The 18,315-nt window shown below is 52.1% G+C and overlaps 1 protein-coding gene across 2 annotated transcripts in view; it reads left to right on the top strand.

The window, feature by feature from the left end:
- MTDH (metadherin) overlaps positions 1 to 18,315 on the top strand; it is a 448,308-nt gene that overhangs the window by 192,798 nt on the left and 237,195 nt on the right. For both annotated transcript variants that reach the window (XM_078686988.1, XM_078686989.1), the window contains exon 6: positions 6,219 to 6,308. In XM_078686988.1, the coding sequence (XP_078543114.1) occupies positions 6,219 to 6,308 (90 nt within the window). The remainder of the gene's footprint in view (positions 1 to 6,218; positions 6,309 to 18,315) is intronic.

The following is an 18,315-nucleotide window of genomic DNA, read 5'->3' as shown; positions in this document are numbered from 1 at the left end:
GCCTTGAGAGAGCGGCGCCGGAAATTGCTTGAAGTTCAGCACTTGTCCCAGCGCACTTGCAGTCCAGGGGCTGCTCTCGTGAACCCTCACAAGGCCATCATCATGACTCCTCAGGCTCCAAGTCTTAACCCTCGGATACGGGTAAGCAACGACACAAAAAGAAGTCAAAGAAGCATTGGCGCTCTCTGACGTCCCCCCGTCGGTCCTCTGATATGGACAAGGGGGACTGGGGTTCCGCCCTGCGGCTCTTTTGGAATCTGAGAATCCCGCGGCTCCTTCGGAGCCTGGGAGTCCTGCGGCCTACCCGCATTACCAGGGTCTGTCGGCGACTCCCGCTCAGGTGCAAGAGTTTCTTGCTGCCATGGACCGCCTGGACTCGGACTCCCGCCGGTGCGCCTTTGGGCCCCGAGGTCGTGTCAGGATCCTGCTGGACCATCGACACCACTGGTGGCTCCGGCCCGCTAGATCCTGCGCCGCCTGCTCCGGTCCCGGCACCGCCTGTGGTGCCGCAGTGGATGCTGTTGGTTCCACCTCTGCCCCAGTTCCCGGACGGTTTGTCCCTGCCTGGGATCCGAGTTGGGACATGGCGCCGGTTCGGCCCCGACCGGCGCCGTTCCCGGCGCAGTTGCCGACGCCGTGTGTTCCTCCCCCGGCCCCTGTTGTCGCGGTCTGCACCGCACACGGTGGAGGCTGATGATGACTGGGAGGGGTCTGAGGACCCTTTGGCTGGTCAGTGCGACTCCGAGCAGGATTGGGCGGATGACTTGGAGGAGGCCGGTGACCTCAACATCTCCTCTGACCAAGGGGTTTGCCTCTCCCCTGTCCACAATGGAGGAAGGTGCCTCGTATATGGTGGTATCCGTCGGGCAGCTGAGGTCCTTAACCTTGATCTCCCTACAGCGGCCCTGAAGATTAATCTCCTGACTGTAGTGCTCCAGTCGGCGTCCACTTCATTGGAGCCGCTGCTACCGTTCAATGACGCCCTACCTGATGTCTTGTTGGGCACTAGATCGCGGCCGGCCACAGGGGCGCCTGTGGATAAAAACATCGTCCGGTGTCATCGCCCGACGCCGGGTGATCCTGCCTTTCTGACCACTCATCCTACACCCGAGAGCCTGGTCATTCAAGCTTCGACGTTCTAGAGTGCCTTTCCTTCGGCGCCTCCTGATAAGGACTCTAAGAAGCTGGAGCAGTTCGGCAAGCGTTGTTCCCATCGGCCAGCCTGGGGCTCCGTTCGGTGAACACCGCATGTTTATTGGGTTGCTATTTCCACGCGGTGTGGGATACCCTTGCTGAGGTGTTGCCCCAGTGTCCTGAAGAGGTCCAGGCTGTGCTGTCCCAGGCTGTGGCCGAGGGTAAGGTCGCGGCTAAATTTGCCATTCGTTGTGGCTTAAGTACCGCAGACTCTCTTAGTTGGGTGATTTCCACGACTGGCACTTCGTCACCACGCCTGGTTGAGGTCTACTGGGTTCTCCCCGGATGTACAGAGCTCGCTAATGGACATGTCCTACGATGACACTCGCCTGTTTGGTGATCAGGCTGACAGTGCGCTGGAGCGTTTCAAAGACTCTCGAGCTACTGCCAAGTCCTTGGGCCTTTCTGCCATGCGCCCGTCCAAGTCTACTTTTCATTCCTTTCGTCGCCAGGGAAGAGGCGCCCCTGCCCGCTCGTTCAGTCAAAAGCCTGCACAGAACCAAACTCGGCGTGTCCGTGGAGGCAGCCGTGGCAGCTCCGGGGGACAGCGTGAGGGCCAGTCCACCTCCGCCCCCACGACATCCACCTCAAAGCCTTCCTAGTCTGAGCTTCGGGGTGCACACCCCACGCCGGTGGGTGGCAGAATTCGTTATCACCTTTCCCATTGGCGTTCTGTCACTTCCGACAGGTGGGTGTTGCAAATCGTCCCCCCCCCCTCTGCTTCGCTTCGCTTCCCCTCCCCCTTCAAGTCTACCCCCCGCCCCAGCCATGCCACCTCAGTTCCACCGCATCTCGGGGATCACTTTACGCTTCTCCAGCAAGAAGTCATGGCCCTTTTGGCCATTGAGCACGTTCCTGGGCCTGGAGTAGAGTGTGGTTGTTATTTACACTACTTTCTGGTCCCCAAGAAGGACAAGGGGGGGCTTGTGCTCCCATTTTGGACTTCAGGAACGTCAATCTCTTCCTCCGGAAGGAGTAGTTCAAGATATTGACTCGGGTCTTGGCTTCCCTCGACCCTGGAGACTGGATGGTAGAGCTGGACTTGCAGGATGCCTATTTTCACTTCCCTGTCCTGCCGGCCCACCGGTGTTACCTGTGGTTCAAGGTAGGCCAGGAGCATTTTCAATTTGCTGTGCTCCCCTTCGGCCTTACCAGCGCCCCTCGGGTGTTCACGAAAGTGATGGTGGTGGTCGCAGCTCATCAGTCTTCCCCTACCTTGACGACTGGTTGTTGAAGGCTGGTTCGCCCGAGGCAGTTGTCACCCACCTCCAGACAACGGCCGACCTCCTGAATTTGCTGGGGTTCTCCATCAACGTGCCGAAGTCGCACCGGAGTCCCACTCAGAAGCTCCCCTTCATAGGAGCGGTTCTGGATTCGACGCAGTTTCTGGTTTATCCTCCCAAGCAGCGAGACCGGGATATTCAGGCTATGATTCCGATCTTTCGGCCTCTATTCCGTGTTTCAGTCAGAATGGCACTCCGGCTCCTGGGCCTAATGGCCTATTGCATCCTGCTAGTGCAGTATGCCAGATGGCACCTGTGGGCTCTGCAGTGGGACCTGAAGTTCCAGTGGGAACAGCATCAGGGCAACCTGTCCGATCACGTCCAGATCTCTAAAGGGCACTGCACGACAATTGCAGTGGTGGCTCACGGATCATGGTTGGGTCAATGGCAGATCCCTCTCCCTTCCCCAACCGGAGCACGCAGTGGTGACAGATGCGTCCATCCTCGGATGGGTAGGCCACTTGGGAGAGGTGGAGATCAGAGGCCTCTGGTCTCTGGCTGAGTCCAGGCTCCATATCAACCTTTTGGAGCTTCGGGTGATCCATCTTGCACTGAAAGCATTCCTTCCCTCTGTCTGGGGAAGTGTGGTGCAGGTGTTCACGGACAACACCACAGCCATGTGGTCTTGCAACAAACAGGGTGGGGTAGGGTCCTGGACCCTATGTCAGGAGGCTCTGTGCCTCTGGAACTGGCTGGAACGTCAAGGCATTACCTTGGTGGTTCAACACCTGGCCGGTTCTGTGAACGCCTGGGTGGACGAGCTCATCCGCCGGTGCTTGATGGATCAAAAATGGTGTCTGAACTTGGACGTGGCGCAAGGTCGCTTTCAGCAGTGGGGAGAGCCTTGGTTAGATCTATTCACCACCGAAGAGAACACACAATGTCATCAGTTCTGCTCGTTGGAATTTCCAAGGTGGCACTCGCTCGGTGATGCTTTTCGTCGCGAGTGGAGTTGCGGTCTGTTGTACGCCTTTCCGCCTATACCACTTCTGCCTAGAGTATTGAAGAAGATTTAGCGCGACCGGGCCAAAGTCATTCTGGTGGCTCAGGACTGGGCACGAAGGTACTGGCCTACCGAGCTACTCAACATGGCGATCGATCCCCCGATCCAACTGCCTCTTCAGGAGTATCTTCTGTTGCAGTAGCAGGGGACAGTCCTCCACCGAACCTGCCCAGCCTCCACCTCCATGCGTGGAGATTGAGTGAAGACAGTTGACAGCTTTCGATCTTCCTCCCGAAGTCTGTGATGTCATTCTGACAACCAGGTGTCTCTCCACAAAAACGGTATATGCCTGCAGGTGGAACAAGTTTATGGCATGGTGCACAGCAAAGGCTGTGGATCCCCTCTCAGCCCCTCTTTATGAGGTTCTTCTGTTCCTTCTCTCTTTGACCCAGCAGGGCTCTGCTCTGGGCACTCTCAAGGGTTATGTCTCTGCCATTTCTGCCTTTCTACGGCTTAAAGATCAGCCTTCTCTTTTTATGTCCCCGGTTGTTAATCGCTTCCTGAAAGACATTACACACACGTTTCCTCCTGTGCCTTTCATAATGCCACAATCGGACTTAAATCTTGTCTTGACCTTTCTGATGTGCGCTCCCTTTGAGCCACTTCATAACTGTCCCTTATGTCTTCTTACTCTAAAGACTGCATTCCTGGTGGCTATCACCGCTGCCAGGTGAGTGAGTGAGTGAGCTGCAGGTGCTTTCTTCTAAACCTTTTTCTCTGTTCATCCGGACAAGGTTGTTTTAAGGACTCGTCCTTCTTTCTTGCCAAAGGTTGTCACGCCCTTCCACATTGGGCAGACCATCACTTTGCCTACCTTCTTTCCGCCTCCACATCCTTCAAAAGAGGAAGAGAGGCTCCACCTTCTGGACCCAAAATGTGCGCTGTCGTTCTATCTGAAGCACACACAACAGCTCCGGGTGGATGACCAACTTTTTGTTGGCTACGTGGGCGCCAAGATAGATTGGTCCACGCACAAACGGACCATCTCTCGGTGGGTCGTTCTGTGCATCAAAGCCTGTAACTCGTTGGGTAAGAAGGAGCCTCCTGTGGGGCTGCGTGCCCATTCTACTAGGGCAACGGCTGTCACTGACGCCTTGGGACGCGGCGTGACCTTGCAGGACATCTGTCAGGCAGCTACGTGGGCCTCGCTGCACACGTTTACCAAGCATTATTGCCTTGCCAGTTAAGTCCGGAGAGAAGGCTTCTTTGGCTGTTCTGTTCTCCGTGATTTTCTGGTGTGATCTTTGTTCGCAGACCCACCACCGGGGTTGGAATTGTTGGGGTATCTATTCTAAGGTGAGGAATCTATCACTAACGTGTCTCTTTCAGATGCACAAGTTACTTGTGTAACAATATATCTGTAAGAGACATTAGTTAGTGATAGATCTTTACCGCCTCAACCATCCTGCCCGATCTGCGAACTGATTGCTAGGGTTAAGGTCATCCCTTTCAGGGCCCTAGTTTCATGGCACCAGTGATCAGTTTCTTGCGTGCTCTGCGTTCCTGGAACGAAAAGTCGTGTACAGAACTGACGTAAGGGTGCATGGGTGGTGCCTAAGTAGTCTCCGTGATGTCATCTTGGCGCCTACGATGCCAGTGTCGGACGTGGAGCCGCACAACGCCACCTTCTGATGTGCAGGGGTACAGCTGACGAAAAACTTTCCAGATTCAGTCTGATTCCTGGGGATGTTCTAAGGTAAGGAATCTATCACTAACTAATGTCTCTTACAGATATATCATTACACAAGTAACTTGTGCAATAGGAGGCAAATGCCTCTGCGATCTCCTGTGTCTCTCTCAACTCTTCTCCCTCTAGGAGGGGCACCCAACTCTGAGCCTAGTCTCGCTTTTCCAGCCAGGCCAACAGTACTTTGCCTCCTGCTAGTGTGCATGTTGTTCATAAATGGCTTTAAGTAATCCTTCGGATGAATGAAGCAGTTCACCTATGCGACGTTTTCAAGGAATCTTTGGTTAATAAATAAACCGTGATCTCAGATGAATGCAATGGGCGGTTATTATTTCCTGCCCGAATCTATTCATTAAAAATAAATAAACAGCATGTCGGAGAAGTACAAGCAGCCACCATTGCCGAAGGTGCTTTTCGGAGAAATACAAGTGCAGAGTGTGTTGGTAAGCAGCCGCCATTTCTGAAGCTGGCTTCCCGTGAGTGTGGTGTATATTAATAAATAGTTCTCGGAACTGCTAATGAAAGTTCCCGAGTTAGCACTCTAGGAAAAGGGCCAGTCCTCATGGGATGTAACAATAGAAGACAGGGTGGTAATCGGGAGGTATTAATGAGCCTATTAACAAATTGGAAGCGAACATTTATAATATCACAAGCCAATGAATAATATGGGCGGAGACTGGAAGGAGCTCCAAGTGCATATCCGAATACAGCATGCCTTGCAGAGAAGTGCATGCGCTGCCCAGGCTTGACCTAATGAGCAAAAAATACATTGTTTATTTAAATCCAACTTGTGGATAGTCTGATTCAGGCAGGCATTGGATAGTTTACCCCTTCATCAGCCTTCATTTTTTTAAAGAGCTGTTAAGTAGTATCTTAAACACACTTCTATAATTAGCACTTGTACAGCACATAATCTGTATTAGTAAGTCATTGAAATGCCTTTTGGTAGTACGGGATCTGCCCACCTTGCTATTTTTATTAGCTTGTGACAAGTTAAACGCTAATCTTCTTGAAGTTATGAACTAAACTTAATATTTCCTTTGTATTGCAGCTGCGTGGTCTGCTGTTGATGGACGAATAAACACCTCAGAAAAGAGTTCTGCTTCATTCCCCACTCTTGCTCTTAATCCTGTAGTTACTGGTGAGTTGGTAATTGTTTAAAATGAGATTTCCTTCATAAATGATTAACTTTGAATGTATGACACAATCCCAGAGTTAATGAAATCCCAATGGTTCGACTCCCTTAGGAAATTGAGGAACCTGGGGATGGAGGAATATTGGACAAATCCAGAGAAGCAATGTCTGATCTCGAAGAGTAGAGTTACGGTTATCTATTGAGAGTTTATCATAGGGAAGAATGTGTCAAACCCCATGGGCGCACTTACACGAAAGTTTGTAGCTTTTAAACCTTTTTCCCCCTCTTTGAGGCTACGGTTGATGAAACTGTCCCACCACTTGCATGGAATTTGTTCCTTCAGTTCCAATAAAAGACTCTCCCCACTAAATTGTTTTGTTGCAAGTGGAGTAGTTATGCACCCCCTGATGTTATATGCCCAGCCTGTAAAGGAATCCCTGAATCTCTAGTCCACTTGCTTCTGTCTGCACTATGAGAACCTAAGGGCCAAGTGGATCATTCTGTTGTGTAGGCTCATTAGAATTTTGAGCGCAGACACCAGGATGGTAGTAGTTTTTGGCCCAGCAAAATTCTTGCCCTACGGAATAGATGCTCAAAGTGCCCGTTTAATATATTTAGTATGTAGTATTGAATAATCTAGATTTCTTGACAAGAATATGTATTTTTATACGGTTATATTCTGATATATTTTAGTGCTTTTTTTTTATTTTAAAAGACCTTTATTTTGTTTCTGCACATTCACACAGCTATTGGCCTACAACCTCAGGGGCCGGCCGCCATCATATCTCACGTATTCATGTTTATACCTAACACAGACCAGAAGCCGCCAACCCGGAGGTGCGGCGGCGATACCGTACACTTATGCAGATGTGTCATTATCAGAGTAATCAAATAGGTCTAGTTTTATACATAATAACGATGAACAACATGAACATGGAGTCATTTCACACGGTTAGTGATATTACAAGTAACGGTTGTGATAGTCCTAGTCCGGTCTAGGGTACCGTATGCCTAGTGTATGCACTCAGCTACCCTACCATTTGGCTTGCTGCTCCTACAGTCGTATACATTAGAGTAGTCCCTCACCGTGTTCACTGGTACGGAGGTACCTCCTCTTCATCACCCATCCCTCTATCTATACCAAGGCACAATCTAGAGTCTCTACCACCTCCTCCCCTCTCCACCACTTTAGTCTTCCTCCCCCTCTTCATCTGATGTCAACTGGTCTTCCTCATCTAATGGTTCACATATGTCCCCCCCTGAATTTATTCCATGGGGTCCATATTTTGTTCCATTTGCGGGGGCAGGCTCTAACAGTATATACTGTCCGTTCTATTACCATGATCTTGTCCATATTTGTGCACCATTGTGTTAGCGTCGGGATAGTCGGCGCTCCCCACTTCTGAGCTATGTCACGTTTGGCTATTGACATTCCTATCACTGCCCACTGCCGTCCGTGTCTGGAGAGGTCGTTAGGCCCCCCATACATTAAGTAAGCATTGTCGTGGGTCGGGAACCAAGGACAATTCTAGTGTTTGTGATACAGTACGCATGACCTGCCTCCAGAATTCCTGAATGCGTGCGCAGTCCCAGATAGTGTGAAACAGAGTCCCTATTTCTCCGCATCCCCTCAAACAATACGGGTGTTGTATCTTGTGTATTGTGTGAAGCATCTGTCTCGTATAGTACACCCTATGCAGGATTTTTAATTGCACGAGCTGGAATTTTGCTGATATTCCCACCTCTTTAGGTGAGGCTAGGGCCTCATTCCATTCAGAGTCGTCTAGGTCTCCAACATCTTCCTCCCATTTGGCTTTCAGTTTTAGGGTGGGATCTATCAATTATTTAAGAGTTTGCGATATGTAAGCGATGTCGCTCTTTCCTGCATAAAGTCTTCCATGGGCGACGCCTCCGGGGACTTTCATGCCGCTAGGGATGGCCGACAGCAGGGCGTGCCGCACTTGTATATATCTGTATAGCTCTGTGGGCCTAAGCTCTTATTGTTGTTGCAGCTGTTCGAAGGGGATCACCGTATCTTTGTCCCACAGGTCTCCCACTGTGGACAGACCTATGTTGTCCCAAGATGTGAACCCTTTGCTACACCGCAGGGTACCCAGGGCCTTTGTGTCCCACAGGGGGGTGAGTCGTGTGAGTTTCCCCTTCCACCCCAGTTTCGCCTGTGCCCTGTGCCACAACGACACAGTAAGTTTCGTGGGCCCCATTAGTGAGCGCATCTTCCCTTGATTGTACAAAGGCGCCAGTAAAGTAGTGGTGCCTAGTTGTTCCCTGTCCGCCCTATAGGCTGGGTCCTCCTGGTGCACATGTAGCCATTGATTGATGGGTGTTCGAGGCATGTGGGCTTCTAAATTCATATCTATTGCATAGATCGCCGCCTAGTGTTGGGTCTGGATGATTGCACATTGTTGTCCTGGAAGAGTCTTCGAAGTATCACGAGATAGGTGGCTCCTCCCCTGGACTACAGTGCGCATGGGCATCGACTCCATCCCCAGATTGTTTTTTCCGCCAATGGGTTCGGATGTGATTTCGACGTCTCCTTGTCGGAATCGATAAACTTATTTCTTTAAGGCCAAAAGGCCTTCGTTACCCCGTCGGTATTGTTCGCGTCCGGGCTCGTGTTCCATCCGACTCTTCGAGTCGGACTTCTGCGGAGTCAATAACTCTTCGGACAACAAGGCCCTGTCGTCGCAGCAAGACCCCGACGGAACAACGATGGAACGGAGTCCGTTCAAGTTCTGCCCCGTGTGTGGCTCGAAGTACCCACACATCGACGTGCATCCAGTCTGTAACAAATGCCTCTCGCCGGAACACGACGAGGCCAGCTGTATGGCCTGTTCGAAGTTCAGGTCGAAGAAGACGCTCAAGCTTCGGCGCGCCTCGAGGCCCAGCGAGAGGCTCCGGCACCCGATGACATCTTCGACGAGCCCGAGGCAGAAGGCACAAGCCATCATCTGCAGATTTCCCCACCGTCGACGGAGGTCGAGGCCGATCCCGGAGAACCCGTCGAGGGCCAGGACCTGGAATACGTTGAGGAGGTAGGGGACGACGAAGAAGTTTATGGGGCCGCGGAAGATAGCTCGGAGGAAGAGCTATGCCCCGAAAGTTACATGACTCAGGCTCAGGTCACGGGATCGCCACTCGGCCTTACCCACGACCCTGCACCGCTATCCCCGGCCCCGCCTTCTGGCCCGGCCACGGACTCAACAGCGGAGACGCCATTGCGCGTACCGAAACCGAAACCTTCGGATTCGACCACATCCAAGATGGCCGACGTACCATCGAAAACGAAAACGAAACCTTCGGATTCGACGACACCAAGAATGGCCGCCGTACCATCTACACTGCCGTCGGCTGCTACGTCATCGACTCCGGCGCCCTCCAGCACTGACAAGTCAAAGAAGACTGTCGAGCCAACACCAAAGAAGGCTGTCGAGCCGACAAAGCCACAAAAGGTGGCCAAGGACCCGTCCTCAAAAAAGGTCGTCCCGCACGTGTCGAGCGCGGTTACTCCGGTAAAGTCCACTAAGACTGTTCAAAGTCCTTCGGACGCGACTGCGGCGCCGCCAGGCACACGCCCGATCGAGGCACAGTCCACAAAGGGACACGACCCGAGGTCCGGAGGCCCTACGCATCGGCACAAAGACACCGGATCGAAGGCAACGCCATCAGCGCATAAGCCTGCAAGGGAGGCACGGACCATTGGAGCCGAAGATGCGTCTACGGACACCTCGTCGACACCGAGGGCCTCCGATAGTGACGGACATGGGGCATCAGTTACCAAACCCTCAGTTTCCTTCACTAAGCAGGTCACTGACTCCCTCAAACGTATTCGGGAGAAGACTTTAACGTCCACCACTCATACGCCGTCGGCTCCGAAGCTGGTTGACGCACCTGCGAAGCCTTCAAGCAAGCTTCTCTACACTCTGCCGCCCAAGGTGGCACCGAAGGCATTTGCACCAAGATCGGTGCCAAAGACCACTGAACCGTCAGAACCTTCGGCGCTAGGTGACCGGTTGGATCAACGTCAAGCTACAGAGGAACATTCTGAGCATTACATCGATGCCGACACTGGGAAATTAACGCTCTATAAAAGAGAGATCACTTCCCAGCCATTGGAATCCTATGTCATTCCACTGAAGAAACAAAGGACGGAACAGGACATTCCTGCCCTTGTTCTACCTCTTCAGCCTCCACCAAGAAGGAACACATCACCTTCCCCCACCCAGTCAGGGGGTGAGGAAGATTACCAGGATGACCAGTACAATTTCCCAGCTGACAATGACCCTGATGTACAACAGGACTCATATGACGACACTGGTGACCAGGGCGGCCATCAGGTGGTACAAGACCCACAGGTTTTTGGTGCACGTACATCCCCAACTGAGGATTCTGCGGCATTTAATGCCTTGATAGAGCGGGCAGCTGCAAATCATAATGTGGACATGCATGCAGACACGGTGGAAGTAGATTTTTTGTTTGACACTTTCTCAGCATAAGAAAAGACTGTTAAAACACTTCCTATGCTAAAAGGTGTCCTTAAGCATGCCCCGGAAATCTTTAAGGAACCTACCAGGGCGAGAGTGGTGAACCCACGTATTGAAAAGAAATACAGAGCGGCTCCTGGTGACCCTGCATATATTCGGGGACAGTTGCCTCTGGACTCGTTGGTGGTCGCAAATGCCCGCAAAAGGGCGAACTCCCAAACAACGGGTGAAGCTCCTCCCCCAGACAAGGAGTCGAAAGTGCTTGAGGCATCTGGCAAAAGGGTGGCTGCGCAGGCTGCCAATATCTGGCGCATATCAAACACACAGGCACTGTTGGCACGATATGATAGGGCGCATTACGACACACTAGAGCAGCTCCTTCAACACCTACCAGATGAGTTTAAGGAGGCAGCCGAGATGCTCATACAGGAGGGAAAGCTCATTTCAAACGCTGCAATAAAGTGTGCGCTTGATGTAGCAGATACAGCGGCTAGGGGTATTAACACTAGCGTTATGTTACGGCGCCAAGCATGGCTTCGCATCTCAGGTTTTAAACCTGACATTCAAACAACTATACTCAACCAGCCCGTAAACCCTGACAGACTGTTTGGCCTGAAGTTGACACCACCCTCGAAAAAATAAAAAAAGACAATGAGACAGCGAAGTCCATGGGGGCGCTTCAGTCTCAGCAATTCCGGGGGAGCACTTTTCGTCGCTCAGGTACCCGCGGTGTTACTAGAGGACACCTGGCACAACAGGCACAATTCACGAAAGGTGGCGCACAGTCCTCGTACCCCAAGCAAGGTAGAGGGGGTTACAGAGGAAATAGTACCAAGGGCAGAGGCAGAGGTAACAACCACTCCCGTTCCTCTGCCACCAACAAACAGTGACTCTCTGTCACTGCCCCCCGACCATCCAACACCTGTCGGGGGGAGACTCCAGCAGTTCCTGCCAGTCTGGACGTCCATCACCACAGACAGGTGGGTGAGAAAATTTATCCAGTACGGTTATTGTTTGGAGTTAACATCCACTCCTCCCAACATTCCCCCAAGACAACGTCCTATGTCGGCAGAGCACTTGCACTTATTGCAGCAGGAAGTGGTAGTGATGCTGCAAAAAGGTGCAATAGAGCTCGTACCAGTGGAGGAGGAAGGTACAGGGGTCTATTCCCTGTACTTCCTTATCCCAAAAAAGGACGGATCCCTCAGACCCATTCTGGATCTACGCCCTCTCAACCTGTATATATTGTCGGAACATTTTCACATGCTGACGCTGCAGCAGATTCTTCCCCTGCTAAACCAAGGGGACTTCCTAGCAACCTTAGATCTCAAGGACGCTTATTTTCACCACTCCACCCATCCCACAGAAAATACCTCAGGTTCACCATCCAAAACAGGCATTATCAGTTCAAAGTCCTACCCTTTGGAGTGACCACTGCCCCCAGAGTGTTTACAAAGTGTCTGGCGACAGTTGCGGCGCACCTCAGGAGACAGAACATACATGTCTACCCTTACTTAGATGACTGGCTTGTTCAAGCAAAGTCAGAACAGCAGTGCGCCGCAAACATGTCCCACACCATTCACCTTCTTCACAGTCTGGGGTTCTCGCTGAACTACCCCAAGTCGCACCTTCAGCCGGCCCATGTGCGGCAATATCTGGGCGCGACGATCAATAGCCTAACTGCTATGGCGCAGCAAAACTCGGTGAGGATCGACAACATTCAGTCGCTCATCCAACGGTTCAGACCGCAACACTCACTACCAGCGAGAGTGTTCATGCAGTTGATAGGCATGATGGCCTCCTGCATCTCCATAGTCCCGCACGCAAGGTTGCATATGCGTCCGCTCCAAGAATGCTTGGCGAATCAGTGGACACAGGCTCAAGGACAACTGACAGACCTAGTGTTGGTGACCGGTCGGGCATACAACTCTCTGCATTGGTGGACTCCACACAACCTTTGCAAGGGCCGACCGTTCCAAGAGCCTGTGCCGCAAGTCATCATGACGACGGACGCCTCTCTCCAGGGATGGGGAGCTCCTGTGCTCCACTACACGGTGCAGGGACTGTGGTCGACGCAGCAACAGAGGATGCACATCAACTACCTAGAGTTGCTGGCGATCTTCATGGCGCTCAAATCCTTCCAAGTACATCTGTGCAACAAAGTCGTGTTGATCCGGACGGACAACATGACAGCCATGTACTACATCCAGAAACAGGGAGGTACGCACTCTCCACAGCTGTCTCATCTGGCTCCGAGCATGAGGAAGTGGGCCATTCAGAGGAACATCTTCCTCATGGCGGAACACCTCCCGGGCAAGGACAATCAGATGGCAGATCTGCTCAGCAGGTACAGCCATCAAATGCACGAGTGGGAGATACATCCATCAGTACTCCGCCCGTACTTCCAGCAGTGGGGTCATCCAGAGATCGACCTGTTTGCCACAAGGGAAAACGCAAAATGCCAAAACTTTGCCGCCAGGTTCCCTCACCCACAGTCGCAGGGCAATGCGATATGGATGAACTGGTCAGGCAGATTTGCGTACGCTTTTCCCCCAGCGCCTCTCATTCCGCTGGTGGCAAGAAAGCTAAAGCAACACTCGATGACGCTCATCCTGGTTGCTCCAACGTGGGCACGCCAACCATGGTACACCACGTTTCTAGAACTTTCCGTGGTACCGCATCAAAGGCTGCATCTCTCCCCAAGCCTCTTGACGCAGAACCATGGCGACATTCAGCATCCAGATCCGCAACAGCTCAATCTGGCGATCTGGCTCCTGAGGTCCTAGAGTTTGGCTACCTCAACCTGCCTCCTGAATGCATGGACATCATCCGGGAGGCAAGAAAGCCCACCACCAGAGCTTGCTATGCAGCAAAATGGAAGCGGTTTGTCATTTACTGTACAGACCACAACATCAACCCGCTAGATGCATCCATTCCTAACATCATCTGCTATTTGTTACATCTTTACAAATGCAATCTAGCGTACGCTTCCATTCGGATATATTTATCCGCCATAGCGGCTTATCTCCAGAACAGGCAGCATCTCTCTGTTTTCAGGGTGCCTGCCATTAAAGCTTTTCTGGAGGGACTAAAACGAGTCATTCCTCCAAGAACACCACCAGCTCCAGTGTGGAACCTCAATGTGGTCCTCACTCAGCTGATGGGCCCACCTTTTGAGCCACTCCACTCATGCGAGATTCAATTCCTGACAGGGAAAGTGGCTTTTCTCATTGCTATTACATCGCTCAGGCGTGTTAGTGAGCTACAAGCGCTCACGATCCAAGAGCCATTCATGCAGATTCATTCAAACAGGGTAGTGCTCCGCACTAACCCCAAATTCCTTCCTAAGGTGGTGTCACAGTTTCATATGAACCAAACTATTGACCTGCCCGCGTTCTTTCAAAACCCACAAACAGTAGCGGAAAGAATGCTCCATACATTAGACGTAAAAAGGACGTTGATGTACTACATTGACAGAACACAACACTTTAGGAAAACACGACAACTTTTTGTTGCCTTCTCAGCCCAGCACAAAGGCAACCCTATTTCCAAAGCAGGAATAGCCAGATGGATTGTTAAGTGCATTCAGATCTGTTATCAGAAAGCTAAACGTACTTTAACAATACCCCCAAGGGCGCACTCCACACGCAAGTTGGGGGCCTCCATGGCTTTCCTAGGGAACATTCCTTTAGAAGACATTTGTAGAGCAGCCACGTGGTCTACACCGCACACATTTACAAAACATTACTGTGTCGATGTGCATTCCAAGCAGCAAGCAGCTGTAGGACAGGCTGTTCTCAAGACACTCTTTCACACTTCTGCAGCTGGCACGGGCAACCGCCGTTAATAGAGGGACTGCTATGTATTCTATGCAATAGATATGAATTTAGCAGCCCACATGCCTCGAACTGAATATGCTACTTACCAGTATGCATCTGTTCTTGGCATGTAGGGCTGCTAACATTCATATCGCCCACCCTCCTCCCCGGTGCCCGTAGCGGCTGCAGATACTCTTGCATTCAATCATTAGCATGGACATCCTTTACACTACTTCACTCCATCTCTGCCACAATGGCTAAAAAACAATCTGGGGATGGAGTCGATGCCCATGCGCACTGTAGTCCAGGGGAGGAGCCACCTATCTCGTGATACTTCGAAGACTCTTCCAGGACAACAATGTGCAATCATCCGGACCCAACACTAGGCGGCGATCTATGCAATAGATATGAATGTTAGCAGCCCTACACGCCAAGAACAGATGCATACTGGTAAGTAGCATATTCATTTAGCTGGGCGGCCCAATAGTAAAGTTCCAGGTTCGGTAGAGCAATCCCGCCGTCATACCACCCCCTTTGCAATTTGGCCGGCGCTATCCGGGCTGGTCGGTTATTCCACATGAGGCCTGCCATCAGGGCGGATACTTTTCCAAAGTATCTCGGGTCCACCGGGTACGGTGTATTTTCCAGTACATACAAGAACCGGGGCAAGGACACCATGTTATAGAGTGCCGCTCTGCCCAAGAGTGTCAGCGGAAGCGCCGCCCAGAATTTGACGTCCTGTTTCAGGCGGTCAAGCAGCGGTAGCAGGTTTTTCTGAAAGAATTCCGCTGGATTTCTCGTGACGTGTATCCCCAGGTATCGAAAAGCGGATCCCGCTAGTTTAAGAGGGCAGTTGGCATCCAGAGAGGGATTCTGACCGTGCAGCACATACAGTTCAGATTTGCTCCAGTTCAAAGTATACCCTGATATTTTCCCCTGTTCGTCACATAGCGTCAGTAAAGCAGGTATACTCCTTTCCGGGTCCATCAAGTACACCAGCATGTCATCTGCGTACAGCGACAAGCGATCTTCCCATCCTTCCGACCAGGTGATTCCCTTCAGCAGCGGGGTGGAGCGTATTCGGGTCGCCAGTGGTTCCAGCACGATCGCAAATAGCAATGGCGACAGGGGTCATCCTTGACGGGTACCTCTCCCCAGCCGGAACGCTCGGGATACGTGGCCATTTGCCACCACCCGTGCCACTGGCTCAGTATATAGTAGCCGGACCCAGGCCACGAATTTCGGGCCAACCCCCATATGTGCGAGGACTTCGAACAGGTACTGCCATTCTACCATGTCGAACGCCATTTTGGCGTCGAGTGCCAGTATTACCGCCTTGTCCTTCAATTTGTCTGCTCTAGCCAACACGCTATGCACCCTACGTAAATTGAGGGCGGTATTTCTATGTGGCATGAAGCCAGACTGATCTGGGTGAATAACGTTCGGTAGGCAGGCCATTAGCCGGGTAGCGATGAGTTTAGCTAAGATTTTAACCTCCGCGTTGAGGAGAGAGATAGGTCGATATGATGCACAGTCTCCCGGGTCTTTCCCAGGCTTGGGGATTGCAACAATGGTCGCCTCCCTTTGATCAAGCGGAAGTACGCCCCGGTCGAGGCTTTCCGCGTACATGGCTAACATGGGACCACCAAGTCTCTCCGCCGCTGCCTGGTACCACTCTATCGGAATACCATTCAGTCCAGACGCCTTTCCCGGCTTGATGTCATGGATCGCCCTTTGTATTTCTTCTTCTGATAGATCCGCCTCCAGCTCAGCAGCCGCTTCTGGTGAGAGCGTCTGAAGTGGGATGTTTCCCAGCGCCACACGTGCCGATTCCGCTGACACTATAGTGTTAGGCGTGTACACCCCTTCAAAGTGGTCTGCTAGAGCCTCCACTATCTCCTCTGGGCTTGTGAGTACCGTTCCTTGGCTGTCGCTAATACGTTGAATTTCCCTGGCGCCACCTCCCCTCCCATCCAGCCATGCCAGCATTTTCCCTGCTTTATCTCCGACATCGTAGACCCTGTGTGCCGTGGCTATCACCTGAGACACCGTCTGTTGTTTTACGTGTTCCCTAAGTAGTTGCTGCTTTAGAAGCAGGGCCTGTGCCGTATCAGGTGTAGGGTTCGCCTCGTGTTCAACAGTAGCAGTGTGCAGTGCTAGCTCCAACTCTGAAATCTCACGCTGCATTTCTTTCTTATGGCCCGTTACGGCGGCAATGGCCTGCGCCCTCAACACCGTCTTGTACGCTTCCCACAGTGTGGCTGATGACTGCACTGACTCGGTATTTTCTGCAAAATAGTGCGATGTGGTTGTTCTAAGTGCTTTGCGGATCTTGGGTATTTTGAGATATGAAGCGTGCAATGGGAAGACTCGCCTACGTGCTTTTTCCTGTGTAGTTAGTGTGAGCGTGACCGGGGAGTGATCTGAAATCCCTCTAGGGTGGATGTCTACTGTGTCCACTTGCTGTATGCCGTTACCCAGAGCTAAGAAATAGTCAATTCTTGACAAGCTATTGTGCACTGTGGAATGGTATGTATACTGCTTTGTGGCGGGGTGCGTATATCGCCAGATATCGATTAGTCCCATGGCGGTCATGAATCTCTGGATCTGCGTGGGGCCCCCCGTGTGGGTGACTATTGGGAACCTGTCCATGAGAGGATCTATCACTGCGTTAAAGTCTCCTCCGATGATAATGTCCCCCTCGGGCAGGGTCAACAGGAATTCTCCCAATGCTGGAAGTGTGACCGAGTGCAGCGCCGGAGGAACATACACCGACACCAGGTTCAGGAGTCTCCCCTCCCACTGTCCTTGGAGTGCTGCGAAGCAGCCCTGCGTGTCTGTCTTCGTGCTCAGTGTGATGAATGAAGTTGACTTCTTCATTAAAATGCCCGTGCCCCTGGACCCCGTAGTAAACTCCGAGTGTACCACCATTTTGTACCCCTTCCTATCAAGGGCCTTGGTCGTGTTTACCGTTAGGTGTGTTTCCTGGAGTAACACTAGGGCTGGCCCCTGCCGTCTAACCGCATTCATCACCAACCCCCTCTTAATCTTATCCCCCAGCCCTCTCACATTCCATGACATGAGGTGGAGAGGAACCACTCGTGTTCTCGGCATCATCTCTTCAGGTGTTAGCGTTTGCGTGTCTTGCATATTGTTGTGTGTAGCTGTGATAGTGCATATCGGGCGTGAATTGCGGGGCATATCTCCCCCGATCCTGGCCTAGACCATCAGTGTGTTCTGTTACGTGTGTGGACTCCAACCATAGAACTGTAGAAACATTTGAACAACCCCTCCCCACCACCCCCCTCCCTGCCTCCCTGCTCAACGGGCATTTAACCGCCCGCCACCCCAACTTAGCAGAGTGCATAGCCCTTCCCTTAAACATTGTACTTGCGCGCTGGGGTGGAGTATCCTCCGGAGCAGGCAACATCCCTGCCCTCCTCCGGTCCCCCCAGGTCCAGTGTCCAGGCACGTCCACCCAGCAGAGTCTCTTGGTAATCAAATGATGTGAGGGACACCTCCGATTTATCATTCAGTTCCCCCTTCTGCTCCTCGGCTGTCTGGCGTTGGTGACTTATTCACCTCCCCCCTTTCGGATGTGCTGGAGTCCTCGCGCACATTTTCTCGGTGAGTCCGTTCATGCCTATTCGTGTGTCGAGGGCGGCCAGCCGGTCGCCATCCCTCCAACCATTC

Source organism: Lissotriton helveticus, chromosome 4_1 (genome assembly GCF_964261635.1).
Source record: "Lissotriton helveticus chromosome 4_1, aLisHel1.1, whole genome shotgun sequence".
NCBI classification, from domain to species: domain Eukaryota; kingdom Metazoa; phylum Chordata; class Amphibia; order Caudata; family Salamandridae; genus Lissotriton; species Lissotriton helveticus.
Note: the sequence above shows the minus strand (reverse complement) of the source record. Positions and strands in the feature narration are given on the sequence as shown.